At 36.2% G+C, this 27,751-nt stretch overlaps 1 protein-coding gene across 1 annotated transcript in view; it reads left to right on the top strand.

Moving 5' to 3' along the window:
- Window positions 1–27,751, top strand: part of DNAH8 (dynein axonemal heavy chain 8) — a 153,988-nt gene that overhangs the window by 16,580 nt on the left and 109,657 nt on the right. Inside the window, exons 8-26 of the mRNA XM_081940825.1 lie at window positions 619–732; window positions 1,445–1,552; window positions 2,722–2,823; window positions 3,541–3,687; window positions 5,154–5,351; window positions 7,309–7,385; window positions 10,853–10,952; window positions 12,332–12,451; window positions 14,119–14,254; window positions 14,350–14,537; window positions 15,257–15,337; window positions 18,291–18,407; window positions 18,789–18,905; window positions 20,173–20,317; window positions 22,205–22,320; window positions 22,958–23,064; window positions 23,832–23,937; window positions 24,897–25,080; window positions 27,472–27,668. Of these exons, the coding sequence (XP_081796951.1) occupies window positions 619–732; window positions 1,445–1,552; window positions 2,722–2,823; window positions 3,541–3,687; window positions 5,154–5,351; window positions 7,309–7,385; window positions 10,853–10,952; window positions 12,332–12,451; window positions 14,119–14,254; window positions 14,350–14,537; window positions 15,257–15,337; window positions 18,291–18,407; window positions 18,789–18,905; window positions 20,173–20,317; window positions 22,205–22,320; window positions 22,958–23,064; window positions 23,832–23,937; window positions 24,897–25,080; window positions 27,472–27,668 (2,460 nt within the window). The remainder of the gene's footprint in view (window positions 1–618; window positions 733–1,444; window positions 1,553–2,721; window positions 2,824–3,540; window positions 3,688–5,153; window positions 5,352–7,308; window positions 7,386–10,852; window positions 10,953–12,331; window positions 12,452–14,118; window positions 14,255–14,349; window positions 14,538–15,256; window positions 15,338–18,290; window positions 18,408–18,788; window positions 18,906–20,172; window positions 20,318–22,204; window positions 22,321–22,957; window positions 23,065–23,831; window positions 23,938–24,896; window positions 25,081–27,471; window positions 27,669–27,751) is intronic.

Here is a 27,751-nt window from a genome sequence, read left to right on the forward strand (position 1 = left end):
CCGAGTATGAAAGATTCCCTTTCAGTCTACATAAGTGCATTAGTGTAGCGTGGCAATGTCCTAATGTATTGTTGTGCTGCCTCAGCACTCAGAACAATTTGAAAGTCAGCATGACTACTCTGTCATGCACCTATCTAATGCCTCACCTCTGATATACATGGTCCTGATCCTGATGGCCTTCAGGAAAAATACTAAAACTTTTTCCCAAAGTACTAGTGTAACATGTGGATAGAACTGACATGGGGTAGCTGAAGGATGATTTCAGTTTTATGGGCCCTCAACCTTGTTTGTTGTTTTAAAAGTTTTCATTTTGGTAGATTGGGAGCTATATAAATTTATTTAATAAGTAAACAATATAGTTTTGCTGCATATGAAGTATAATCCCTAGTCTCACAGTGAGTGCAATCACTGGTGGTAAACTGAAACAATTTTCTTTAAATAATTTATGTAGTTACCAAGAATTTGAATCTGTAGGCTTTTAAGTATATTTATTTATGTATTCATGTATTTATTTATTTATCTATTCCAAATATAGCTACAATGTAATTACATTTTTACTATATGTTCTGCACATTTAGTTCAGTGTTTTAAAAGTTCAATATTTTGTTTTTACTATAGATGTGGCGAGAACTGGATGCCAGAATAACAGATACAGCAAATGAATCCAAGGATAATGTTAGATATCTATATACACTTGAAAAAGTTTGTCAGCCACTCTACAATTACGATTTAGTGAGTAAATTTTGAAGAAGTCTGCAGTAATATGCAGTTTTGTGTATATTATGTAGTTACATTTTCTATTACAGTACATGCAATAAAATAAATGGCTTTGAAATGTATACCATAAGCAGAAGACTCTAAATCTAACTATATTCTATATGTTATTATGTCATCTGACAAATATCTGACTTTTAGGGACAATTATTATTAATGACTTACATCTTTCTGTTGATGATGTAGATTTAAATTAATTGTCAAGACTGGGCTGTAGATAAGAATCTAAAATAAGGAAGAAACAATCAATTATCCAAAGTATAACCCAGACTGAAAGGAGAACCTGGAATGCATTCATATGAAATACAATAGAAGACACTTGATAGAAAATAGTTTATAATTTACTTGTAATAAGTTGTGCTTTATTATTTTTATGAGTCTATTGTAAATTGCCTTAATCATTTTTGGACTAGAAGAGTGATTCCAAAATGAAGAATTACTTTTTAAAATACTGTTTTTTGGGTGCAAAGAAAATGAGGGGAGGAACTGTATCCAGAAATTTGCCTTTTAACTGCAACAAAGAAATTATTCGCCCTTCTCATTTTAGGCATTAGGAATTTAGACTTGTTCTGAAAACAGTCATCTCACTCTTGCACCCATTTGTCATTCCTTTCTGGTAGCTTAAAGTATGCCATCTTTCACTCTGAATTCTACAAAATATTTCTCTTAGGTTTCCATGGCCCACGGAATACAGAATTTGATTAATGCTATAAGAATGATTCATAGTGTTTCCAGATATTACAATACTTCTGAAAAAATGACATCTCTTTTTATCAAAGTAAGTGCTTTTAATCAGTGGACTGGAGACCGTTCTGAACATAAGTATGTTGGGCAAGCCTCAGTGTTGATTATAGTTTTCTGATGTATACAGTATATTTCAATGTTTTACATCTGCTGGCAAGTATATCATTAAACAACAATATGTATTGTAAGAACTGATATACATATTCACTCTAAATGGCCAAAGGGCCATATAAAATCTCAATAGGGCAACTGAGGTTTCCCAAGTATTAGCAGACGTTATTTTCCTTGGCTTCAAGTAGACTCCCTCTCTGTTTTTTCAAATTTTAATTTAAAATTACATTTCAAAACATTTAATTTTTAAAAGGTGTCATGTTTGAAAGCGAATCTCCAGCTTCGCAGCCACAACCACAGCAAACAAAATAAGTTTTCTTGGAAAATTAAAATAAGCCAGTGCTATCCAGTCATCTCTTTGGAAGAGAGCACAAAGGAAATGAGAGGGCAGGGAGGTAAACCAGGGAGAATTTTCTGGGTGTTAGAAGAATGCTAGGGGGCATTCTAGGAGATCAATATAATCAGTAGCCCCAAACAGTTGGAGACCCCTAATTTCATATGTGTGCATAGACAGTATATTTAATTGTGGAAAAACTAAATGCAAGGAAGAGATGGTGTCACACTGCAGAAAATGCATCTTTGTTTATTGTGCCATCAAAGGTGGACTGTACTTCAGATGTAAGTCTATTAGTATGACTTTTAAAGCTTTCAAGCACCCTCTTGTCTTTAGGATTTATGTATTAAAATAATGATTTTTAATTTTACTGTAAATTATCCAGTTTTTGTGATAATCTCAGGCATAACGCAATGGTTTAAGAACAGTCTGAGACTGTAGTCTGATGCAAGCTTGTTTTCATTATAGTATCTTGAAAGGAAAGGGAGAAAAGGCAGAAAAAAGTATACAAACCAAGGCACTTGTAGGAATAGTTTCTTTTACATTTTGAATGCCCCCCCCCCCCCTAAGTACTGGTAATTAGATTCCTTTGGTTTGTCATTAGCAATTGCTGTGAAACTTTGGGCATTTTTTTTTACTGTTAATGGGAGAACACATCTAAATAACTAGCTATATACAAGGTTCTGGAAACATGCAAAATGCTGAACTTTGATGTTAAAAACTAGGTATGCTTTCCCCCCTTTTTAAAAATACAATAGGTTACAAATCAGATGGTCACAGCATGTAAAGCATATATTACTGATGGAGGGTTTAGCCGTGTATGGGAACAGGATACTCCAACAGTAATTCAGAAAATTAAGGTATGTTTGTAATGCTGTCTATATTTTCTGTGGTATATTTTTCTGTTCCCTACTAAATCCCTATAATGGGATTAGCATGATGTATTACCGCTATAAAACAAGATTTTGGTTTTCATGTTAGCTAACTTATTATCATGAATTCTCATTAGTGCTATTAGCAAAATTCATACAAAGCCATAATTTACCTGATTGTTTATTAAAAACAATACCAATGTGGAGTTTTCTGCTTAATTAGGCCTCTGGAGATTTAATCCACCATTGCACTTCATAGTCTTTATGCTTGGAAATTAAAAGAAATCAATTTTGAATTATTAGAAAATAGTGAGCATCTTGTCAATATTTTCTCTTAATTAGCAAGAAATTATTAGCAATCAGTATAGGAACCTTATTATATAGGCTAAGAAAAAAATATCTTCAAAACTTCTGCTTGCTCCTATGATCTAAAACAGGTTTAGATTTCTTCATATTTCACTTGACAGCATTAAACCATATAAAATATTAATTATGAAGATACGAACCTAAAATAAAGTTCTAATTGGAAAAGTTCTTTGTAAAAAATCTATAAATGGTGGGCTTTTTCCTACAGTAAATTATATGTATGCATTAAATTTATTGAATTTATATCCACTCTAATCATAAGGCTTATGCCTCTAGCTAATCTTACTAATTACACTCTGATAGTCATTGCTACATGATGGTTTTTTTTAAACATTTTAGGACTGTATTTTTTTGTTTAAAGAATATCAGAAAAGTTTTCATAAAACAAGAAAACAAATTTTGGAAACTTCAGGGGAGAAGACATTTGAAGTATCTGAGATGTACATTTTTGGCAAATTCGAAGCTTTCTGTAAAAGACTAGAAAAAGTAAGTCCTCTTTATAAAGCCTCAGTCTTTTGCCTAACTTGTTCCTCATTCTCTTTGTGGTAAAGGACATAACATTTCAGGTTGATATAAAAATGTTTGCTTTTTAAATATGGAACTTCTTTGGTATGCTTCAGCAGAAAACCATATAATAACATCCTGGTTTATTTCAAGCAAGGGCTTAGTGAAACAACTGACAGTAATACAGACACATATTATTATGGAATATAGGAACTGACACGGAATTCCAGGATCAAACAGAAAAGGTTTATTGCACAAGATTCAGTCGCAAAGGAAGCACAGACTGAATCCCGAAGGATTCGTCTGCAAAACTATTATAGATCTGACAGGCTCCCCCCCCCACAGGCCCTCCCCTTTCCTTCTCTCAAAGCTAAAATAACATGTGGTTTTTCTAGTAAGTCACAGGTACTTGCAAAACTATCTAAGTTTCCTGTCTTCAATTCTGTGGTTTGGCTAGGTGTGATTTAAGCTTCCTCTTGCAAAACCTTAATCTCCTCACTAAAGTTTTCCTCTTACAGAACTCTTAACATGCTCCATTATAAAGACAGTTACATATATTTAAGATTCCTATTATCCCATATTAATATAGAGATAGACAACAACTACAGTAGATTTGGTTTGGGCCTACTTGGTGATTCAGGATATAGCTCAGATGAACTCAGCCTGAAATAAAGTCTTTCATAGTTGCAATTTAGTAATCCAATGTGTGAATAAATGGTTCAGAGTGGAAATGGAAGGATTTCAGGAAAAGAATGAGAAAGTCTTAATAAAGTTTTAAAAATGAAACCTGGTAGGAAGAAAGAAAAGGAATTAATAAGACCAAAAAGAAATAATTGGCCCTGTCACTTCCACTATCAAAGACAAGCTTTTCGCACCTAACTTTTTACAGAAGAAACCATTAGGCAATGAAGCAAAATGTGACACTGAATAAAGTATATTAAATCCTTGCTTACTTGTGGACACTTGATAAAGTCTCTATTGTCTCAAGGAGCACAGAATAAATTTGAAGTGTTTGGTTTTTAAAATTTGACTAAATTCAATGACTGTTGGGTACCAAGCAAACCTTGCTTAGATGAAATGGATGACCATACAAATCAGATTAAGAATAAATATAAGGATAACTTTGAAAAGATAAAATATGTTTTATCTTTTATGTTTGTCTTAAGATAAAACATAACAATAGTTGTCAATCATATATTACTTAAATCAGTTTACCTCTATACTTTGTAATTGCCATAATTGAAAAATAAAATTGAGGATTTTTTTTCCTGGAAAAAATATTTTAAAATATAAAGTCATTTTAGTTGTACAATATTTATAGTACAGTAATGGGTGATTTTTGTTGTCTGTTGTTTGATGGTTTTGTGCAAGACTTTTCATTTAAGAAAAATATAATATTAAAAGAAATCATAGTTAATACTTGAAAAAAACAACCTTTTTGATTTTAGATAACAGAGATGATTACGATTGTTCAGACTTTTTCTGCACTGAGTATGTCTACCATTGAAGGAATTGATATTATGGCAATTAAATTCAAAAATATCTACCAAAGTGTTCAAAAGAAGAAATATGATATCCTTGACCCACGGAAAACAGAATTTGATGTAGACTTTGCAGATTTCATGACAAAAATTGAAAATTTAGAGGTAGGTCACATAAGTATCTCAATTCAATTCAAATATGAAAAAATTATTAATTCAGATTAGGACAGGCTGTGAAGTTGTGGTTTCCTTGGTTAGCCTGAGGAGTTGTACTTGAACTCCCAGATTTGACAAGCTGTTTATATGGCTTTTCAATAAGGCTTAACGTGTTTTGCTAGTGAATAAATCTATTTTATTTTACTTTCTATATGTATATGGCTGTCCATTTCATACCCATAACTGGGAAGCTCACAATTAGCAAGATGGTTCCTCAGATATCTTAGACCCATGTCATAAATGCCATTAATAGTAATAAGCAATTCATTAAAACTGACCCAGGAAACCAATCAGCAACCAGTGCAGCTTGTGCAACAATGATGTTACATGTGCCTCCAAAGCTGTTTATATCATTGCATTCTGAACCAATTGTAACTTTCATATAGTCTTCTATGATAGCTCCACATTTAGGATAGAGATATAGAGTTAAGTATCATTGGCATATTGATGATAGCTCAGGCCATGGTGACATAGGTTTTCACCCAGCATAGATGTTAAAAAGGAACAGAGTACAAAGTCCTGCAGTATCCTATAGAGGAGCAGCCATAGGTTGATTCTATCAAAAACCACTGAGAGGTCAAGGAGTACCTCCATCCTGCTCTTGACAGAGATTGATAGGTGCAGCTAATGCTGTTTCTATACCATAACTAGCGTAAAATCTGACAAAGTGCTCCAGATAATCTGTTTCATCTAGGAACTTCTGGAGCTGTAACAATCACTTTTTCCACCACCTTCCCTAAAAGGAAGGTGAGTAACTGGACAGATGTTTCTAGGTAGGTATGATCTGATGAAGGTTTCTTAAGGAGGGGTGGTATAGCCTAAAAATGGAAATTCTTGCCACCTCTATTTACCTCAAGTTGTTCTTTCCTCAAACAATGACTTTATCTGAAAAATATTACTGTATATACTTGAGTATAAGCCGAATTTTTCAGCCCACTTTTTGGGCTGAAAAATCCACTTCGGCTTATACTCCAGTGAAGGGAAATGTTCAAGTCCTCCCAGCGGCTGGGCTTGAACAACTCTCCCGGCGGCAACGGCAGCGGTGCGGCCAGCAGCTGCCAAATGGCCTTTCCCTCCAGCCAAAGCCTTTATCGCCCTTCAGGCGCCTTCGTCTACGACTGCAGCAAGTTTTGACCGCCGGCAGCGGGGGAAGGGAAAGGAGCCGAGCAAGCGGAGAGGCTTATTATGTAAAGAACTCCCATTCGGGCCCTTCCCGGCCTTCCTTCCCCCCACCGAACCAAAGAGGGTGAAAACCAAAAAACCAAAAACTATTCCGTGCAAAGACGACATTTGCCCAGTAGATAATTATTAAGTCATGGTTTGTGTTAAGGACAGTGTTACACCAAATAACACGTAAGTTTGTATGCTTTCTTCCCCTCCCCTCTCTCTGCCTTTTGCCTTTGCAAACTGCCTCCCTCTCCTGTCCAGCCCAAGAAGCGGCCCTCCGTTCCCATCTGCGCCAGACTGCTGTTTTATAGGCAAAGACTTGTTTTAAAGTGTAAATGGAACATAGTAATTTATTTTTAAATCTGTTTGTTGGATCGTTTCGGACCAAACGCCAAAAAAAAAATGTTTGCCCCTCTCCTTTATCAGAAAAAGAAAACCTGACTTTAAAATGTTTTTGTTGACCCTCTTTTCCACATGCCTCAATTAAAGCAATTTTATTGTTATCTACCTGTATTTTTATTTTTGAAATTTACCGTGAGCTGCTGCATTTCCCAGCCTCGGCTTATACTCGAGTCAATAGCTTTTCCAGTTTTTTGGGGTAAAATTAGGGGTCTCGGCTTATACTCGAGTCGGCTTATACTCAAGTATATACGGTATATTTTTATTCTGTGGCTGTCTTCCTCTCTAGGAAGGAATGTTGATTTCTGAATTACTAATAGTCAGTTTTGTTTTCTGTTAGGTCCAAATACAGACATTTATGGGTGCTTGTTTCGTAAAAATCTTATCTTCACAGCATGCTCTCCAGCTGCTTCAGAGGTACAGCAAATATTTTAAATTAGCATTCCACTTGAGTAAAGAGTTAAGTTTATGTTCATTTGAAAGATTAAAGGCAAGTACCGTCTCTTCACAGTTGATTTAGAAAAGGCAATCCCATATTATTTTGTCCCCCCGCCCCCTTTTTATAGGTGGGTAGCACACTAGACTATATCCCTTCAGCTAGAGCAAGTTAGATAATTATTTAGCAAATTAGATGTAGTAGAAAAAACCTAATCCAATAACAAAATTTAAGTTTGTTTTTTGATCAGGTATTCTTTGGTCTTTAATGTTCTTCAGCTTCTTTTTTTTCCCATTTCTTCTTTCTGTTTTCCTGAACCTCTGATGCTTTTTTTTATAAAAGTTTTTTTTAATTTTTTAATTTTCAAAACAAACACAACACATCCTTCTTTACATACTGTAGAAAGTGTATCAGTTGGTTACAAAAAGGCCTACGTGCATCTCTTCCACAGTCAACAAATATAATTCATATTAACTCAGGTATTTTAACTCAGATATTTATACATGTTACCATCATTATACCTCCATTTTCATTTGATTATAATTGTTTAAACGTCCTTCATCATAAAATATACCAAGATTTAATATATAACCACATACTGGCATTTCATTTACTATTTCTAAAATCTTCCAATAACACTGAATCCTTATGTCCTATTCTAGCTAAACATCCATAATATTTACTAACAAAGTTTTCTAATCCTTCTTTCCAAATCACTGTTTACAATTTATATCCAATTTCCTTACGTTGTACACATACATACATACATACATACACACACACACACACACACACACACACACACACACACACACACACACATATATATATATATATATATATATATATATGTTTTGTTATTATTATCCCTCCTTTATTTGACTATATCCTTTTATTATATCATTCCCCCCCCAATAATCAAGACTTAACTGAATCTAAGTCTTCCAACTTCTTCTCTATCATCTCCCGTCAATTTGATAATTTCTGTATTTCTAAGAATATCTTTTGCAGACTTAAAACTTCTTTCTGCTGTTGAAATTGTGCCATTCTCTCCAGCTAACAAACACTGCTGCTCTTGCTTAGAAGGTTTTAACAAGATTAAGCATCGATTCACAATAACATTTCATTTTCACCTTTTTCTGGTTAAAGATATACTTCAAAGGGAGATCTGTATGCTTTTCTTCTTATCACTCTCTATAAACAAGCTGTGAGACTTTGAAGTGCCAAGCCAGGATAATCAGTAAAAAAAATAAAAGTGTTTTGTTTCCAATACACAAACCTCCAGCCTCCGAGTAGCAGTTTTATTGTTGCAATGTTGCAATTTTCTTTGTTTCTTTTTGTATCTTTTTTGTATTTCAAGTTTTTAAAAAAAGTCCAATTCTTGAATGAATTGGAAAAACACCCACAGTAATGAAAGAGGAGAATTTTAGTCCATAGGTTACAAAGAATAGTAACAAAAAAAGAAGAAAACTTAATCCATTCATTTTAAAAGACTTGCATAAATTCCATCCATGAAGATAGCGTTTTAAAAGTAAGATAACCCACTGTCCAAAACCATTCCAAATTTAATTCTGCTGCTTATTTCTTCTGTTCTCCAATTTAAATTAATTTTAAGTTTTTTATAGGCAGTCTCTTTTAAAACGGTAAAAATTCCTCACCAGCTGGAAACACTTTCTCTTTCCGTATCCTTCCGTTTTGGAGCCACCCTGACTTCATCAGCCTAATGGCTGGATTTTTTGTCACCGGCTTGAAGAACTTCTCTTGGATCGATCAGGGACTTTGCAATGTCCCTGAGATCAGCAGATGTATTCTTCTTATTCACCATCTCTGCGGTATGGTTTAGGTTGTTTGGATCACCCAGCGACAAAAGTATCGACTGCGATCTCAGAGTGTTGAGATCGCACGTTGTCTCGTCGCAACATCGGCTCAAACCCCAACCTCTGATACTTTTTGACCCTCCACCACAACTACTATGTATAATCTATATAAATAAAATGTAATGTTTGTTTGTTCAAAATCTCAAATCTCCTAAAGTTCTTCACCGATTGCTTTGAAATTTTGACACAACATTGCATTCGACTACGCACATGTTTTTATATATGTATATTATATAGATGTCACACCTGTGACAGGTAAAAACACACTATACCATAGCGTTCATTTCTTGAGTTTAGTATATTCGGAACAGTTCGGCCTCTCTCCAACTTGTCCCGACGGTCCCTTTATATGTGTGGCTGGGCTGCAGCTGCACCCCTTCCCCTTTCCGCCCCTCCTCCGATGAGCTTCACCATTTCCACCAAGGGGAGCCGAAGCCTTTCGGCCTCCCCCTCCCCTCTCTCTCCTCCCCTCCTGCCAGGCCTTTGCTGTCTGTGGTGGGGCAGCGCCTGACCTATCCCTCGGCTGCCTCCTCCCACCCTTAAGCCAGCCTCCCCCCACCCAGCCAGTGGAGCTCCAGAGGAGCTGGAGGCAGAGCGTCTCCTCAGCCCGGCCGGCTGCGTCCGCTCTCCCCTCACAGGGAGCCAGCTACGGCCTCGCCAAGGCAGCTCTGATGGGGCGGCAGCGGTATCAGCCTCAGGCGCCGCGGGCCTGGGGTGGCCGCTGGGTGCCCCATGAGGCGGCAACTGCAGCGGCAACAGCGTCACTGGATGGGGCTGCCTCACGTCCGCATTGCTAGGGGCGGCTCCTTCCTCCTCCTCCTCCTCCTCCTCCTCCTCCTCCTCCTCCTCCTCCTCCTCCTCCTCCTCCTCCTCCTCCTCCTCAGGGGATGCTGGCCACCTCCTCTCACCGCCACCACTGAGGGAACCCGGGTCAGGGGTGGTGGCCGCCTCCTCCTCTTCTCCTCCTCAGCTCGGCCAGGCCGGGACTTGTGGAAGCAATCTATGTGGTGACTCTTGCAGGGGCTACTGTGGCTCATTTCCATATGGGGGCCACCTCTGCCGGGAAACTTGTGCTTTCTCTTTTCTTTCTTTTTTCCATTTAACCAGACTGGGCCAAGCAACGCGTGACCGGGTACAGCTAGTTGTATATATTTTTTGAACAACACATAATAAAAGCTACCAGATATTAGCTGCAAAAATTCTAAGTCTTTGTCTTTAAAGGTTGTCTGGATGCTTGTAGTTCCTATCTGGTAGTTCTCCATAATTATGATTAGCATAGCTAACATACTGACAGCTTCCTTCGAAAAGAACAATCTTTATTAAATGCCCTTTATGAAACTATTATAAAAGTTGATGCTGTAATAATTGTCTTTTTCAATATAATGGGATAGGACCTTTGTGGATTTTACTACAACAAATTAATTCAGTTGATCTTATGGAAGCAAAGTTTTTACTGTTCTTATAGCCTACTTTGCATCATTTAAAATAAAAAAAAATCCTTTTATTTCAGTCTGATTATATTAACAGTATTATATTCCATACCTTTATGTATTTGAATATGATCTCTGTAGATTTCAGAAATTGAACATGCCATGTCTTCAGAATGAAATTTCATATACAATTGGGCGTATTCTTCAGCACTACGTTGCCGAACTTGAATCAATTAAGAAGGTATTTAATATGTGTTTCTATTGAACAGAATCTGCTCATTTGAACAGGCTTACTTGTTGGAAGAATCAGTTTTAAGTGATAATTTTGTGGCACATACTTTAACTTCACACAGACAAATTTTAATAAGTCATGTGGGGCTGTTATACATATATGTTTTTTTCTTTGATAGTGTTTTATACAAGGCACATTTCATGGAATATAAGTAATTCAATATTAATATACATAAATAATAAAGACAAAAACTTTATTAAATTTGAACAGTCTGTACAATCAAATGGTAGACTTTCTTTTAAAATGTAAACTATATTGCACATATCTTTTTAAAAGGCACTATACAGTAGTCCTCAATTAACAATGGTGATTGAGATTGGCATTTCTGTTGCTAAGCAACACCGTCATAAAATCCGTCAGACAATTGCATCACTTAGCAAAAAAAATCTGAAATTCCCAGTTGCGATCCTTAAGTGAATCACCATGGGTCATTAAACAAGGATGTCACATGGTTGCCGTTTTTGATCACCTATGGATTTCCCCATTGCCTTTGTTTGTCGGAAGCTGGCAAAGAAAATTGCAATCACATGACCTTGGGAATGCTGGGATGATTGTAAGCACAAAGACCAATTATAACTACCACTCATTCAGCACTATTGTAAGTTTGAACAGCCACTGAACGAGTGTTCATTAAACAAGGACCGCCTATAGATGCTTTAGCTATTTGTGCAGTTATTCAAAGACAAAAATAATTAAAAGAATAATAACCATCTAATTTGCTTTCACGGACTTCACTTCTAGTAATGAGATCTAAAATTATGAATGCAGTAGAACAGGCAGAGAAGCACTGAAATGTCTATAATGTACTTCATTATAGTGTATATTATACAGATGTTAATTTCACATTGCCTACTTTGGAAATGCCAACTGGGTTGATTAGCGTTAAGATTATTAATTAAAAAAACAGCTGGAAAGGAGAACAAATGTGATATCCTTTCAAAGCTATTCATAATGCAGAAAGAGGGAGTTGAGGTGACTTTCCATTCTCATAGTTATTAGCAAGTAAATTAACTCTAATATATAATGTTTCACTTGCAAGCTTGCCTTCCTCTCCTTTTTAGTCCCTTACTGAAAATTATACCTGATTAGTCTGGAATAGCTAAAATGGTCTAATCCAACCTCTTCCAACTTGGTGCTATCCACTGCAGTTAGAAATTCTTGCAAACCTTTTTGCAAATATACTTGGAAAGATTCTGTCTGTAGTACATCAAACTGTAGAGGTTTGGTCTTGTACATTACATTCCTTCCTATGCAGATGCTTCTGGAGTGACTTGTAACTCAAGTATTAATGATATTCTCATTTGACACTTGACTTTGTTTTATCATAGCTTTATCAGATACAAAAGGATAATCCTCCCCTGGCTCGAAACATGCCCCCGGTAGCAGGAAAGATACTGTGGGTGAGACAACTGTTCAGGCGTATAAGTGAACCAATCAACTATTTTTATGTAAGTTTGTCATCACCCAGTTATTGGTAAACAACAAGGCTGACACATGATTTTCAAAATATATTTCATAGTCCAGTGAGAATACTGCTTGTTATTATTTTGTTTCTTCTCACAGTCTTTCCATATTGATGCTGCTGGCTATGAATTTGGGTAAAATGATTTAGAATTACCTGTAGAGGGCAGTGTTTAATTGCTTTGAAAGCAATATCCCTTCTATCTAGTTTACACTCAAGTTTCCACAGAACTATATTAACCATGGTCTTTAAATTGTAGCTGCTAGAAAACGCCAATAAAATGATCTGGGCGTGTGGTTTTGTTTTCCTTATGTCTGCAGAGATTCACTTTTGTCAGGCATCTCTTCAGACAGCCAAGCTCAGCAGATTTGATGTTTAGGACAATGCTAGACGCTGTGTGATTAATGGTGGCAGCTGTTTTTGTCCAAATTATTTCTCATTAAAAATTGATTGCATGTGAAAATAAATATTTCAGATAGGAAGCACGGCTATTCTCATATAGATTTGGATTATTATTTTTTCTTATATTGGGGTAATAAATTGCATTGATTATGCAACAGAATATTGCAAAATATCTTCACCCCTTAATACGGACTTCTTTTCAGACTTCCAGCTTGCTAGGTAGTCAAGTCTTCTTTGGCAGATGCAATAAAGAAGCTCCAGTAAGCCAGCTTGTTTTAAAGTTTTACTTCCCTAATCCAACAAGTTCCCTATTTTCTACAGTTTGGTGAAAACATGTTTCAAAGCAAGGGAAGGAAGAACAATTTTGAATTACCCTGCAGTGTCTACCTCTTGTTATCTTTAATTGTGCTGAAAAGCTGCCACCCCTCAATGCAGTTATTAGTCTTACAAAATTGGCTCTGATTGAGACCCATGGAATTATTTTTTTCTTCTTAATATTAGCTTAGAATGAATTTCACTTCATTGTGATTCTGGCTAAGAAGAAAAAGCTTAACTTTCCCTCCTTATTCTATGATCATGCTGAAGATGATCCTTTGCTTTATATTATATATTATAGATTCCACATGGAATTACGCATTTCAAAGGTGCCTCACAAGCCACTGAGTCCCAACCTGCAAGGCAATAAATGAATCCAAATTAAAGCAGCTCCAACACAGATGGTTATTCTATCCCTGCTTTGCATATCCAACAATGGGAAGTGCATCCTCTCTTCCTAGATAAATTAGTGTGTGCCATGCTCATTATGGAGACCACATGCTCTCTTTAAACTGATAAAAGCAATCCAAGCTCTTGATTTGTCTCTTATTAACCAATTTAAGATTTGCATTGGGCCGTAGGTCTCAAAAGGCCTGGGACAAGTGTAATTTTTATTTTGTTTTAGTGCAAATTGGAACACCCAGGCAACTTAAATTTCATTGGATTTCCTTAAATATTCCTCCAGGAAACAAAATGCTTATGTTTCTCACTGTTATGTATTTATTTTAATTTAACGTGTGATGCTAACCGTAGAAGAAATAGTTTGAACTACTGGCATATATAAAATATTGAAAGGGTTTTTCAAGTGCAAACATTGGAAGATTACAGGTAAAATTGAGAGATAAGTATTCTGAATGTACTGTTTAGTAAAAACAAAAGTATTTTATTCACCTACATTTTAAAGATGTAGCTCTTTCATTATCATTATTTTAACAGAAAAACTCAGATATTTTGGCAAGTGTGGAAGGAAAAGCAGTTGTTCGATTATATAATAAAATTTCCTATGTATTGGTGGAGTTTGAAGTACTTTATCACACAGCGTGGATGAAAGAGATTTCACAGTTAGAGTATGGTAAGCCATTTAATCCATTGCAAACTATTGAATAATAACATTATGCTGTCTCATTAGTTTAGGGAATTATCTCTAATTACAATATTTGACTTTAGCAATGCAGGTTACCTTATTGGTACGTCACCCTGAAACTGGAAAGCTACTGGTAAATTTTGATCCCAAGATTTTAGAGATTGTTCGAGAAACAAAATGTATGATAAAAATGGCCCTAGAGGTACCAGAGCAGGCAAAGAGGATAGTCAAAATTGAAGGAGAAATAAAAGGAAACAAATTATGCTTGGAGGTAGGTAAAGAAGAAGTATGTTGATTTTTCAAACAAATACTTATCTTGATGTAAAGTATACACTAAGGAGACTTCATGACATATGTTGAGCATATGTTAATACAAGAGAAGAAAAAGAGAAAAAACAAAAAGGGGCCAAGGTAATACTTTAATTGCAAATTACATTTTGCTGGGATACACATGTATTGCCAGGAAGGAGGAGCAATCTCATTCAACTGACATTTAATTGAGAAATGTGTATCTATAAAAAATGTCAGAATAGCTCAGCAATAATTTTCATACATGAATACAGAGTTCAAAGCACGACTGTTCGAAAGCTTGCAGCTTTTTAAAATACAGTAAAAAGAGGTAGATATATCAGGATTGCTGCTGAGGAAGAGGTCATTAAACTTGTAGAGAGAATAGTTTTTCAGGTTTTCAATATTGTTACTTTGATGCTATAAGGACTTTCTCATCATTGGATATTTCCAAGAATATCTTTAATGCTATTCAGAGCAGTGCAATATAATGTTGAAAATTATATGCATTATATCTTGACTAGCTGTTAATTGATTGACTATATATAGCTGAAGCTTGCTCCAGAAGAGGATTTTTTAAAAAAAAAATGTGTATATTTTTACACAGAAATCTGCCTAGGCTGAAGGCTTTAGGAAATTCATTATATATTTTAATTTCTATTAAACTTAAGTTAAATCTTGAACATTTATTTTAATTCACAGAACATTCTACATTGCTATGAAAATTTGTGCCAAGAGGTTCCAACCGTGTTTGTCAACTTGATGGGACCTAAAATGAAGAAGGTACCATATTTTTCTGAGTATAAGACGCACCAGAGTATAAGGCACACCAAGGTTTTGAAGAGGCAACTTTTTTTTTAAAAAAAGTGTTTGCACTCTGCAAACCTCCCAACAACGGCCCATTTTTTGTGAAAACAGGCCCGTTTCTTTTTTTAAAAGGCATGAATAACCTTTAGGATGCTTGCAGAGTGCTCCTAGGGAGATGCCCTCCAAAAACAAGCAAAAAAGGTCAATTTTTCATGAAAACGGGCCCGTTTTTGGTAACAAAAATTGCATGCATAGCCTGTAGGAGGCTTATAGAGTATTCCTGGGGGCTGGGGGCAAAATTGAGCAAAAAACAGACCATTTTTCACTCATATCTGCCTTCCCCAGCCCCCAGGAGTTCTCTGAAAGCCTCCTACAGGCTCTGCATGGCCATTTTGGTGAGGGGGCAGGGTTTCATGAGGCAAAAAATGCTGTATTCAGTGTATAAGACGCACCCAGATTTTCAGCCTCTTTTTTGAGGGAAAAGGGTGCATCTTATACCTCAAAAAATACAGTATATTAGGATAGCTATCTATATACTACTAAAACTCTTATTGTCATGACTTTTAACTGTGAGAAGTGGTGCAATTTTTGAACTAAAATACCTCAAATGGCCTAACTTACAGACTATGTCCAAAATCCAGCATCCTTGACTCTCAATGAAATAATATTTGGGAAAATTGTGGCTTCTTCAGTGCTACTGGTTGCTGTTGCACTGGTGCACTGCTGCTGCTGCTGCAATCATATAATCTTCATTTCCAACATTATGTGACAATTTCCCAGTCAGTCTCACAATCCCTCTCTCCTTCCCCAACCCAGCAGCAGTTACTTACCTTCCTTCTCGAAAGGATATGGAAGGCAAGGGAAGAGAGGGAGGAAAAAGGAGGAAGGAGATAGTGACAGTATGACTGGAGGAGAGGGAAGGAAACAAGGGGAAGGGAGGAAGGAGGGAAAAAGGGAAGGGAGCAGAGAAGGGAGGGAGGGAGGGAGGTTTCTGATGCTTCCCACAAGGGTTAGGGCTAGGACAACCCTAACCCACAAGGAAACTAAATGGGGAAGCTGCACTAAGTTGGAAGTTGCCCCCATTCCTGCTGCTTTTTTACCCATCCATAATCATTCTGTTTTTCTGTTTATGTAAGGAAATATCTCTGAAGTGATGACCTAATGCATAACACATTGCCTAGTATACATACAGATATTCATCTCTTGATTACATTATGTCTTGGCAGTTGCAGTGTACTTTCTAGGATGCTGCCTTATCACTTTTATTATGCCATTAATGGCAAAAAAGTTAAAGTTAAACTTTCAATATATTGCTTTATTTTTGTACTTTATATTTGTGTGAAAATTGTTTTAAATTTTACAATATTCATTTTGGACAAAATGTATTTATGAAAACAGAAATAAATACCTTTTGCTATATAAACTATATAAACAGACGTGTCAGGAAGCAACTTGACAAAAGATTTCAGGGAGTTGTAAGAAGTGGCAGAAGAAATATTATAATAACATCTGTAAAGCCATTGAAGAGAAATGGAAAAACACGGAAAATCTTCCAAAAGATCACTGAGCTCCAAAGGAGATTCTAATGTCAAATTTTACACTCAAATACTTCAATAGACAAGTAGTTGCTGATTAGAAAAAAAATTAAAAAGTTGGAAAAAGTGTATTGAAATTCTGTACAATTGAAATATCAACATTCCAAGATACCTTAGAAGATACTCTCTATTTACAAGCACCTCTAGTTTTACTTTTAGTGTGTGTGTTTGTACGTGTTTGAAGTTTGAAATAACCAATTTCATTGTATTTAAGTACAATGACAATAAAGATTATACTTATACTTACTTATCTAAAGCAACTGAAAGGTCAAGGAAAGCAAGAATGTATGCACAACCCTTACCCAAGAGATCATTTGAAAGCATGACCAATGCTGTTACTATCCCATATTCATGCATCCCTTACTAATTGTAAGGAATTTAGATAATCTGCTTCATCTAGGGTCCTCTAAAGCTGTATACAACCACCTTCTCTATTATCTCCCCACCCCAAAAAAGAGGTTAGATATTGGATAAAATTGTTCATTATATTGGGGTCCAGCAATGGTTTCTTGAAGAGGGGATGAACTAGCACCTCCTTAAGAGGCAGAGGAATGAATTCCTCATCCAAGGAGGAATTTACCACTATCAGAACCCACCCAGATTACACCCCCTTCCCAGCAACTTTAATAAGGTAGAAGAGCCATGGATATAAAAGAGCAGGTGGCTGAGTTTAGAGTCCCAAGGTCCCTGTCCACTTTCTCGGATGCAACTTGTTCAAACTGTTTCCATAAAATAGGGCAAGACTTCCTTGGGATTTACAACAAGGCTGACATCCAGCTGAGAATGAATTTGAGTGATTTATCCAACAGGAGTTGAGCACTGTCTTCCACATAGCCCCACAAGGGGCTCTCAACATCCCCTCTACCCAAAAACATAGTTTTGAGCATGGACCGCAGGACAGCTATCTGTAGGCACAATAAGGGTGAAGAACTATTACCCCTTTGCCACCTTTATCACCACAAAGTAGGCCTCAACAGCAGTTCTAACCTGTGTATGTTGTTTATCCCTTGTTGTGCAAAAGCAATGTTCTAGATGTCTTTTGTTTTATTTCATCTCCCTCAGTTCCTTTCTCCATGATGAATGATGGGAACCATGAGAAGGGAGAGGTTGCATAGGTTCAATGTGGTTGAAGGCCTTGGTAGCCCTCCTGTTCTAGGTGGTATCCAAGGCCTCAGCGGACTGTGTGGCAAATTGACAGGCATACCACCAGCTTCCTCTGAAACTCATCTGGATCAATCAAGTCACTAAAGGTGTTTAGTGCAGTATAATCTATGAGATGCTAAAAATTTACTATAGTCCTAATAATTCTTTTTTTCCCCTTCTCCTTTTACTAGGTGGAATCTGTACTGAGGCAAGGGCTTACTATTTTAACTTGGTCTTCTCTGACATTAAATAGCTTCTTTCAAGATGTTGATGAAGTTATAAAAATGTTTAATCAGCTTTTGAAAAAGGTATGTTTAGTGGCATCAAGGATTGAATTTGGGCCCCAAGAAGGCAAAGCATGCATTCTGTTGCTGAATGTTGGCTCTACAGCTTAATTCAAATTAAGATGTCATAAGTGTCATAAGACCGAAAGAACAGTATAGTTAATTTACTGTATTGTTATTTAATACAATTACATTACAGTCTTATTGAAGGATTGGAGCAAATCTTTTATGTTGTATGGATTTCAATCACAGCTTTTTAAACTTAATCTAATTGATTAATTGTACTATATGTTTTTCTAGTGGAACTTCTTATTACCCCCAAGTTTATGTTTAAAAAAAAAATTCAAGCAAAATGTTTATGTAATCCTAACAAGGAATCGATTAATGATCTTTTCTTTAATACAGATTAATGACTTGTGTGAAATGCAGATTGACTTAACACTGAAGGATATATCAAATACTCTGCTTCTGATACTACCTGAAAGTGCAACAAAAGTGGAGGACTTACTGTCACGCAATGAGGTAAGCAAAGTTTTTAGCCATTCTTCTGTTGGTGAGGAATGTGTATATAACCATAATGTTGGCTCTGTAAAGAACTATTTTAGATATTTAGCTGTGAGAATTTTTAAACATTTCTTTAGAATTCTAAAGAATTCTATTTTTCATACTTTCCCACAAGATGGCAAGCATCTCTATACCAGCATATTTCCCCTTTAGTTTTATTGATTTGCTTGAAATTTACGTTTTCTAAATGTATGTACATTTTAGTCATCTCTGTTGATGAAAGACCAGTGCTTTAAAATGCTGAATAACTGCAGAAATTTACTTTGTAGGATATTTATTTCACCTTGTATGATTATATATTCAGTCCTAAAGAATCTGCTTCAGCTTATTATTAGAAGTTCCTTTGAATTTACCACAGTTCTAATTATTATTATTTATTTCAAGTACATAACTGCTATTCATTTTTGAAACCCTTATATTCCAAATAGCAGAAAATAATTGCACTAGTAAATATGAAATCATTGATGCTTCATCCACAAAAGTGATCTAGGCAAGTTGAAGAGCTTCAGTATCAGACTATATCTATAGAAGTAATACATGACAGTATAGGTACATATAATAAATAATTAATAATGCCATCACTATTAAATGTTCATATTTTGCTCCCATAGTGGAAAACTGCTTGTGCCTTAGTTACCTCCCATTTAGGATTGGATGTAATTAAGCTATGTACATTGAGCTGCCCTTGAAAGCCCCTAGAAACTGTAGCTGCTCCTGAATAGAACAGCTTAAATAATTACGGACTTTCCTTTGTTCGCTCATGTAACTTATCTATTTCAAGAGCTGCACTCAGCTTCCAAGTTCAATGAATTTCACCTTCAGAGAACAGGGTCAAGATATCTCATAGACTGAGTTATGCCAACAGTTTCTACCTGTCCAGTGAGATGAGAAAGAGTGGCTTCTCTCTAGGGCCATGAATGTCATCTACTATGGCACTTTATTCCGGAATAGCGTCTCACTGAATGTTTAATTTGCCTTATCACACTTGGAATTCAGAAAGTCAATCATGTCTGGCTCTGAGGGACATTTTTCCTACATATGAATATTGATTATATCAGTTGACTTTGTTCCCCAGTATAGGTTATCTGTGTTAATGTTGCCGAGAAGGAGCTTGGTTGTTTTAATCTTGTTTATGTGCATAAAGATTTCAAGTTGTCCAGTCAATGATTAAAGCTATGTAAAAGTCTAGTAAAATAAATAAGACACTGTGATTGTATTTAAACAGGTACACACAAAGGAATGGGCTGAAATATTAAACAATAAAAGTAGGCATATAGAAGATGCCGTACAAGAACTCATATCAATATTTGAGCACATTTATGAAGTTAAACATGTTAAAAAGCCAGCAGCCAAAACATTTCATTCACCAGGTATTTATTTACTTAAAGTTCCCTTCACCTTTTAAGAATTTAATATCATCATCAAGACTTCTTCTATTTGTATATAGTGATTTTAATAATTAATAGTATTTTTCTGTGATTCTAATTTTGGAAGCATAACAAAGAACACACTCTTTATTATAAGTCATTAGAACAAGAAGTTTTGCTGCCTGGAATATATTAATTCTGGCTTGTATTTAATAGACACTTAATTGTTTATCTGGCAGTATACTCAGGTAAGAAATCCTAGGATGCTACAGGAAATTGGGAGGGAGGTTCTAGGATGGGACTGCTGCAGCATTGTGTGAGCACAGGAAGGCCGTGGGGTGGGAGGGTGTGGTGCTGTGTGAGTGCAGGAAGCCCATGGAATGGAGCATCATGAGCACAGGAACACTAGGAGATAGAGGGTGCGGAGTGAGGTGCAAGCCTGGGTAAGCCTGGGAGACTTATCAGAATGACTTGCAACTTTTCTGGCTGGCTTCCCTATTGATTTTTCTTGTGGGAAGCTTGCAGAGAAAGTCACAAATGGCAATCATGTGACCACAGCTCCCTGCAATGTTGTAAATGTGAATTGGACAACCAGTATGCAATGATGGCCAGAACCACAAGGATTGATCATATGTCCCAAAGAGGGAAAGATGTACTTTCATAATCTATAAGATTCTTTTAATGTAACCTTATAATAAAGTAGAGCTAGTACTTGTTAATCTGGTTAAATTTCTTATCTGGACTACTCGCAAGGCTGACATCAATCTTGCAAGTTTGAAAATACAGCTCAAGTAGAAAGAGCACAAGTGGCACATAGTTATGGAAAATCATGATATCTTTCTGGACTACTTATGGCAATAAGATGGGATGAATAATATTCTGGTGCTCTCTGACTAGTGTTGGCAGGCAGTGGATGGGAGAAACTGAGCTAGAAAACTCTGAAATTCAGGATGGATCAGGGTCAATGCTCCCATCTCTTGTTTAATATTTGCCTGAGATTAATAAGTGAGGACATTCAATAATTTTGAGTCAGGCTATCATCAATATATCAAAGACACCCAAGTATTCATCTTAACCCCAGTCTGACAAGGTGAATTATCAAGTCTCAGTGTCTACAGCAAGAGTATCAAACTTGATTTTATTGAGGGGTTATCAGGGTTGTGTTTAACCTTGCGCACGGGGGTGGGTGGATATGGCCAGGGTAGGCATGGCCAGCTCAATGTCACTCATGTCAGAGGCAACTGTGGTGGCCCGAGTGCTCTGCTGCTCTCCCAAGCTCCATTTTTGCTGGCAGAGGCACCATGAGCTGGTCGTTCGCTGTTTCCAGGGTGGCCCCACAAGCCAGATCTAAGCATCCTATGGGCCAGATCCGGCCCGCGGGGCTTCAGTTTGATACCCCTGGACTACAGGCTGTGCTGGTCCCAATTAAGGGGAACAGACTATCTTCCAAATGCTGGGTTTTATGTCGTATTATTGGATACAAAGTTTGTGTGAAAAGGTTATAACAATATAATATAATACTAGTTCTTATATTTATAAGCTATGTGTCTAAGTCATCAAGTGCAGGAGTAGAATCATTTGGGTTTTCCTTTCTTAGGTGTAGAATCAATTGTTCCTCTCAAGTTGCTGCTCCAGTTTTATGTTTCTCTTAACATTTACATCAGCGCTCATGTCAAAGACTCAAATAATATGACCAATAAATCTAAATTGCCACTTAACTGACTACCGATAGGAGCAATATGTATTGAGCTCTACCTATCTATTTAGGAGTCTGTGGAAACCTTAGATTGAATGTGTAAATGGAGGCAAAATCTCCCATTATATTTACTATATGAACTTATGCACATGACTGTTGATTGAATGAATCCACTTCTCTTTTATTTGCAATAGAAGGAAAACATGTAGCATTTGGAGGTGGAGAAGAAGAGAGACTCTCTTCAGGGTCTTCAATTATGATTAGTAGTGAAGAAGCTGAAGACAGTGAAAAAGAGGATGAGTTTAAAAAGGTATTTCATCACCTATTAATGTACTGAAATAATGGAAAGAATTTGAAAACAATTGCACTATTTATCAGGATAATTGTTGAATGTCCTTCTAACTTTCCAATATTATATTTCATCCTGTGAAACTGCTTTAATTGAACAAAATTAAAGACAAATTTAATGCAGAATTATCTTGCTAGTACAGTATGATTTAAAATAGAAAAGTCACAAAGAGGAGAGGTGCTGAAACCAACCCCTCCTTCACTTTTGCTAGAAACTTTTCATCCAATTTTCACTTGGTGAAACTTAATTCTGAACTTTATCCTAGTCAATATAAAAACAAGGAGAAGAAAGTATTTGTCTGAGGCTCCTTCCTGCCAATATCTTCTAAGTAGTACTTAGATCCATGCTTAGTACCTAGCCGTGCTTTCATTCCATTATTAAAACCAGCTTTTGTCAGTTTGGTGAGCTCTGAATCAAGTCTTATTTGCCTTACATGAGATTTTCTTGTGGTCCATTTAGCTAAAAATAGGAATGTTGTTTTCAGCAGGAAATTCAGTATCAGTAACCTTCACAGGTTATGCTAGAGGACATAAATTGCTGAATGGTTTTGAACAGATATGTAATTGACATGAATCTAAACTGCTGCTTTTAACTGCAGGAATGTAAAGAGGTAGTTGCATATTTTAGTCATCAGTTGCTGGATAGCCTGCAGAAAACTACACGATTATCCTTAGATGCTCTTAAAAGAAGAGTATTTGTTTCAAGGTAAGTGATATAAGTGAAAATTTGCCTTTTTCCCACCTGCCCTGATACACTTGGCAGTTTTGTTTCTACCAGCAGAAAGGAACAAATGAGTAAATTCCAGCTGAATGCTTCCTTAACAACTAATAAAGTTTTCAATAACAAGAAATAAACAAATCCCTGAATTCCTAACTTCACCTGCCATTCCTTGACCATTTGCTTTTTAACCAAAAGGGCAAAGGTATTCAGTAAATATATTCAGATTTTTTTTCTTAATCCAGGAGGTTATCACCATGACTTCCATTAAAAAACAAGGATTTTTGGCTGTGTGTGCTGATCATGATAAAGAATCTCCATTCTATGGCTTAGCATATGGTGAAAAGTCACTTATGACTTCTTTAGTAGACCTGTTAATGCAATACCTGAACTTTTAAACTACCTTGGATTAAAAATTGGATTCATGCAAGTGAGATGGATCCTTCCTTGGATGGTCTATGTAGCTACCAGAAGTTAATCTTGCTTCAAAATATTTCATCTTTATGAAACTAATAAGTGCACAGAAAACATAGTGCTAGATATAGGGGTATAGAAATGTTATTTGTTATTAAACAAATTGTTGTTAGTTAGTTATTAAACATAAAATAAGCTTTAATCAATGGTCTATCTTCACCCTGGGAATTGTGAGTGCCACAATGGCCTAACAGATTCCTCTGAGGAGCTTATGATAGCCCTTTCTCCCTGAATTCTTGTGTTTAATATAATAAATGATTTAATCTTCATTTCTTGTTCAGCTCCAGCAACTTTGGACGGTTGCCTTATTTACCTCAGACAACAGTCAAACCTGAAGATGTTGTTACTTTTCTGAAAGCTGAAGTGCATTTAGCCATTCCTCATGTGGTAAGTGGTTTTGTTATACGTGATTTTTGCAATCACAGAGTAATCCATAATCTGTTAATTTATTCTGACTATGTTACATGCGCATTGCTACTCAACATGGTTAATAAAAGCTTGGATGATGCAATAGACAATACACAGATGGATATGAAATATTCAGGAAGAGATCAGAAGGTTGGAAAGCTGATCTGGAACAAAAATGAATTAAAAGAATAAAATATATTTAAATAGAATATAGTGCTAAATACCCAAATATCAAATAGAAATATCAATTTCATGCATGCTGTAAAAGAAGATTTGTGAATGAAAGCTCATATTGTATAAATTTGCATTAAGGTGCTTCGGGATTTGTTTTCAGCTCTTGTCAAAGTCAGTTCATTGAAATACAAATGTAACAAAAGCTCCAGGCACAACTGAACTGCAAAGAACTGGATGACACCCTGTTTCCTAATTTATAGAATTAAAATTGCATGATATGTCTATTAGAGTAAGATTAGAATAAAATTAGAAGCTGTCTATTAGAGTAAGTGAAGTATACCATATTATTGCATCATTTAGTAATGTCAGAAATCAAAAGAAGGAACTATAATAGAAGTTCCATTCCATTCCAGTGCTGTCTTTATTTCTGCAAGAAATAGGAAGGGCAGATGTAGAGAGAAACTTTGTGCGAACAGCTCTCATTTGCAAAAATCTGCTCTCTAGCTCAAACCCTGCATGTTAGTATTGTGATGGATCATAACGCCCTTAAGATTTGGGTTCTTTCTCTGCAACCTGGAAAAATTGCAGCTTTTATGTTCCATTTGATAGAAGAAAACTTGCCACTTCATTTGAAAGTGCAGATCTAATATTTCATTGTTTACACATACTGCATTGAAACATAATTTTGTACCAGTGAGCTGGTGACCAATGGTGCTAATCAATCCACCATTCTGAAAAAATAGCTTTCCCCCCTCTATTTTCAGGTGATGGTGCCCAGTTTGGATGATATCCAGCAAGCCCTCAACCGTATGATTCAGTTGACCTTGGATGTAAGCCGTGGTGTCGCTCACTGGGGCCAGCATCACTTGGTAAAATCCAACAACCAGGGGGAAAGCAATGTTCCTGCATCACCTAGTATATTAGGGAAACCACAAAAAAAAGAAGAAAGTAAGATCACTGTTTCTCTTTTTTCCTCCTTTAAAAATATTGCTTCTAAAATGTTAGCCTTATTTTAACTACCCAGAAGAGAGTAACAGTGGAAGAATTCCACAAGTGGAATTCTAAGCATGCTTTGTTGTTGTTGTTAGTTGCAAAGTAGTGTCCGACCCATCGTGACCCCATGGACAACATTCCTCCAGGCCTTCTTGTCCTCTACCATCCCCCAGAGTCCATTTAAGCTCATGCCTACTGCTTCGGTGACTCTATCCAGCCACTGTCGTTCCCTTCTTCTTTTGCCCTCAATCTTTCACAGTATTAGGCTCTTTTCCAGTGAGTCCTTCCTTCTCATTAGGGGGCCAAAGTACTTGAGTTTCATCTTCAGGATTGGCCTTCTAAAGAGCAGTCAGGGTTGATCTCCTCTAGGACTGACCAGTTTGATCGCCTTGCAGTCCAAGGGACACGCAGGAGTCTTCTCCAGCACCATAGTTCAAAGGCCTCAATTCTTTGACACTCACCTTCCTTATGGTCCAACTTTCATAGCCATACATTGCAAGTGGGAAAATCATAGCCTTGACTATATGGACTTTTGTTGGCAGGGTGATGCCTCTACTTTTTAGTATGCTGTCTAGATTTGCCATAGCTTTCCTCCCCAGGAGCAAACATCTTTTAATTTCTTGGCTGCAGTCCCCATCTGCGGTGATCTTGGAGCCTAGGAAAATAAAATCTGTTACTACCTCCATTTCTTCCCCATATATTTGCCAGGAATTGAGCGAGCTGGATGCCATGATCATAGTTTTCTTAATGTTGAGTTTCAAGCCAACTTTTGCACTCTCCTTCACCCGCATTAAGGCTCTTTAGTTTCTCTTCACTTTCTGCCATTAGAGTTGTATCATCTGCATATCTGAGGTTGTTGATATTTCTCCCGGCAATCTTAATTCCAACTTTTGATTCATCTAAGCATCCTTGTTGAGATGTAAATCCCTATATACTGAATAGAGTTTGCTTTTTAAATAGATACATACAGTCGAACTGCATTTTATCTCTATTATGATAAATTATGAAAGCATAATAAAAATGAGTTTTATAAATTAGCTACCATCCAGTTATTTTAAATTATTTCTCTCATAAGTTCTCATGGACTCAGAATTGTAGGAGTTTTGTCCAGCACATTTGAACATCACTAGTTTAGAGAACTAGTGAGTATGATGTAGCTGCTATGATAGAACAATTTGAATGGTTCCCTATAACTCCAGAGCCAAGAAGTGTTGAGCATTTAAAAAGGGACTGGATAAGTTACTTGGAGTCTCCTACAACTGTGAGACAGGCAGCAAATAAATGTAATAATAAATAAATAAAATATGTATGTGGACATCGTTGATCTTGAAGTTTCCATATTACCTCTACATTGTGAGTACCTTGCCTTGAACACGGAGGAGAAGGAGTCTCTCCATCTCCCATTTAATTAAAAAAATGTTTTTCTTTATGTGCATTTTTGAGAATGTTTCATTAGTACTGAAACACTTTTCTGATTAATATTTTATTTAAATGAAAAACAGGGTACGCTAACATCATAATATTACTGTATTAACATATGCCTTATGGTTTTATATAAATATAATGCTGTAAGAATAATCATTTTAAATAATTATGTTAAAAAACCCTTTTGACTGGTATTTTCATTTTAAAAGTTAAGGACAGTGTGTGTGTGTGTGTGTGTGTGTGTGTGTGTGTGTGTGTGTGTGTGTGTATCACTATCCCTGTCTTTCAGTTTAAATAATCCTAACCAGAGAAGCAGTTTAGTATTCAGTAAATATTGTTTAAAAATAAATGAACCGCGATAGGATCAGGTTCCTAGCACTCACCAACCATTTTAATTCTTCCCATTTAAAAATATGGAAACACTGCACTAGACATTCTCAACTATAGAAACTTCTTTTACAGTTTTATGATAAATTTTAGTTAGCAGAGAGGATGTAGGTATGAATAGGTGACTCTTTTCTGCTGCCAATGAATCCACAATATTCCACATAGGTGGACTGCTGCTTTTCTTTCTGGGAAATATGTAATCTCATCAAGCCAATTAAGGAGATTCTTCCACTGCAGTATTTTGCTGATTTCCTGACTGTGATCAATGAAGCTAAAATTATATAAAACAAATATATGTTTATATTTTCATATTTTATATTTTTACTGTTGTGTGTTTTTTTAAATCAAAATGTGGTGTGAATGTACCATATTACAAATAAATAAATTCTATTGCAGTCAGGAAAATAAAAACTTTCTTGAAGAAGATACACATAATTCACATAGCTGCTGATTTTTTGTCTGTCTGTCTATCTATTTATCTATAGGTAAGGAATGTGAAATATTTATGCAGTACGTTAATTTTTTCCCCCCCAGAAACACAGGATGAGCAACTTCCTGTTAGAAAGCTGAGAAATTTTTATCCGGGTGTGGCAGAACATAAGGATATATCCAAATTAGTTGTGCTTCTGTCCTCAGCAGTAAACTCCGTAAGGAAAGCTGCAAGTGAAGCATTGCAAGACTTTCAAAAGTATAAAGCCCTGTGGATAGAAGATAGAGATGCTAAAGTTCAGGTAATACCCACTGTGGAATCTTTGCTATGATTTGAAAGTTCTGTGAACGATAAATAGCATAGTTCAGTTTAAGGAAAATGCAA

Source organism: Natrix helvetica (genome assembly GCF_964273705.1).
Source record: "Natrix helvetica genome assembly, chromosome: 2".
Lineage (NCBI taxonomy): Eukaryota > Metazoa > Chordata > Lepidosauria > Squamata > Natricidae > Natrix > Natrix helvetica.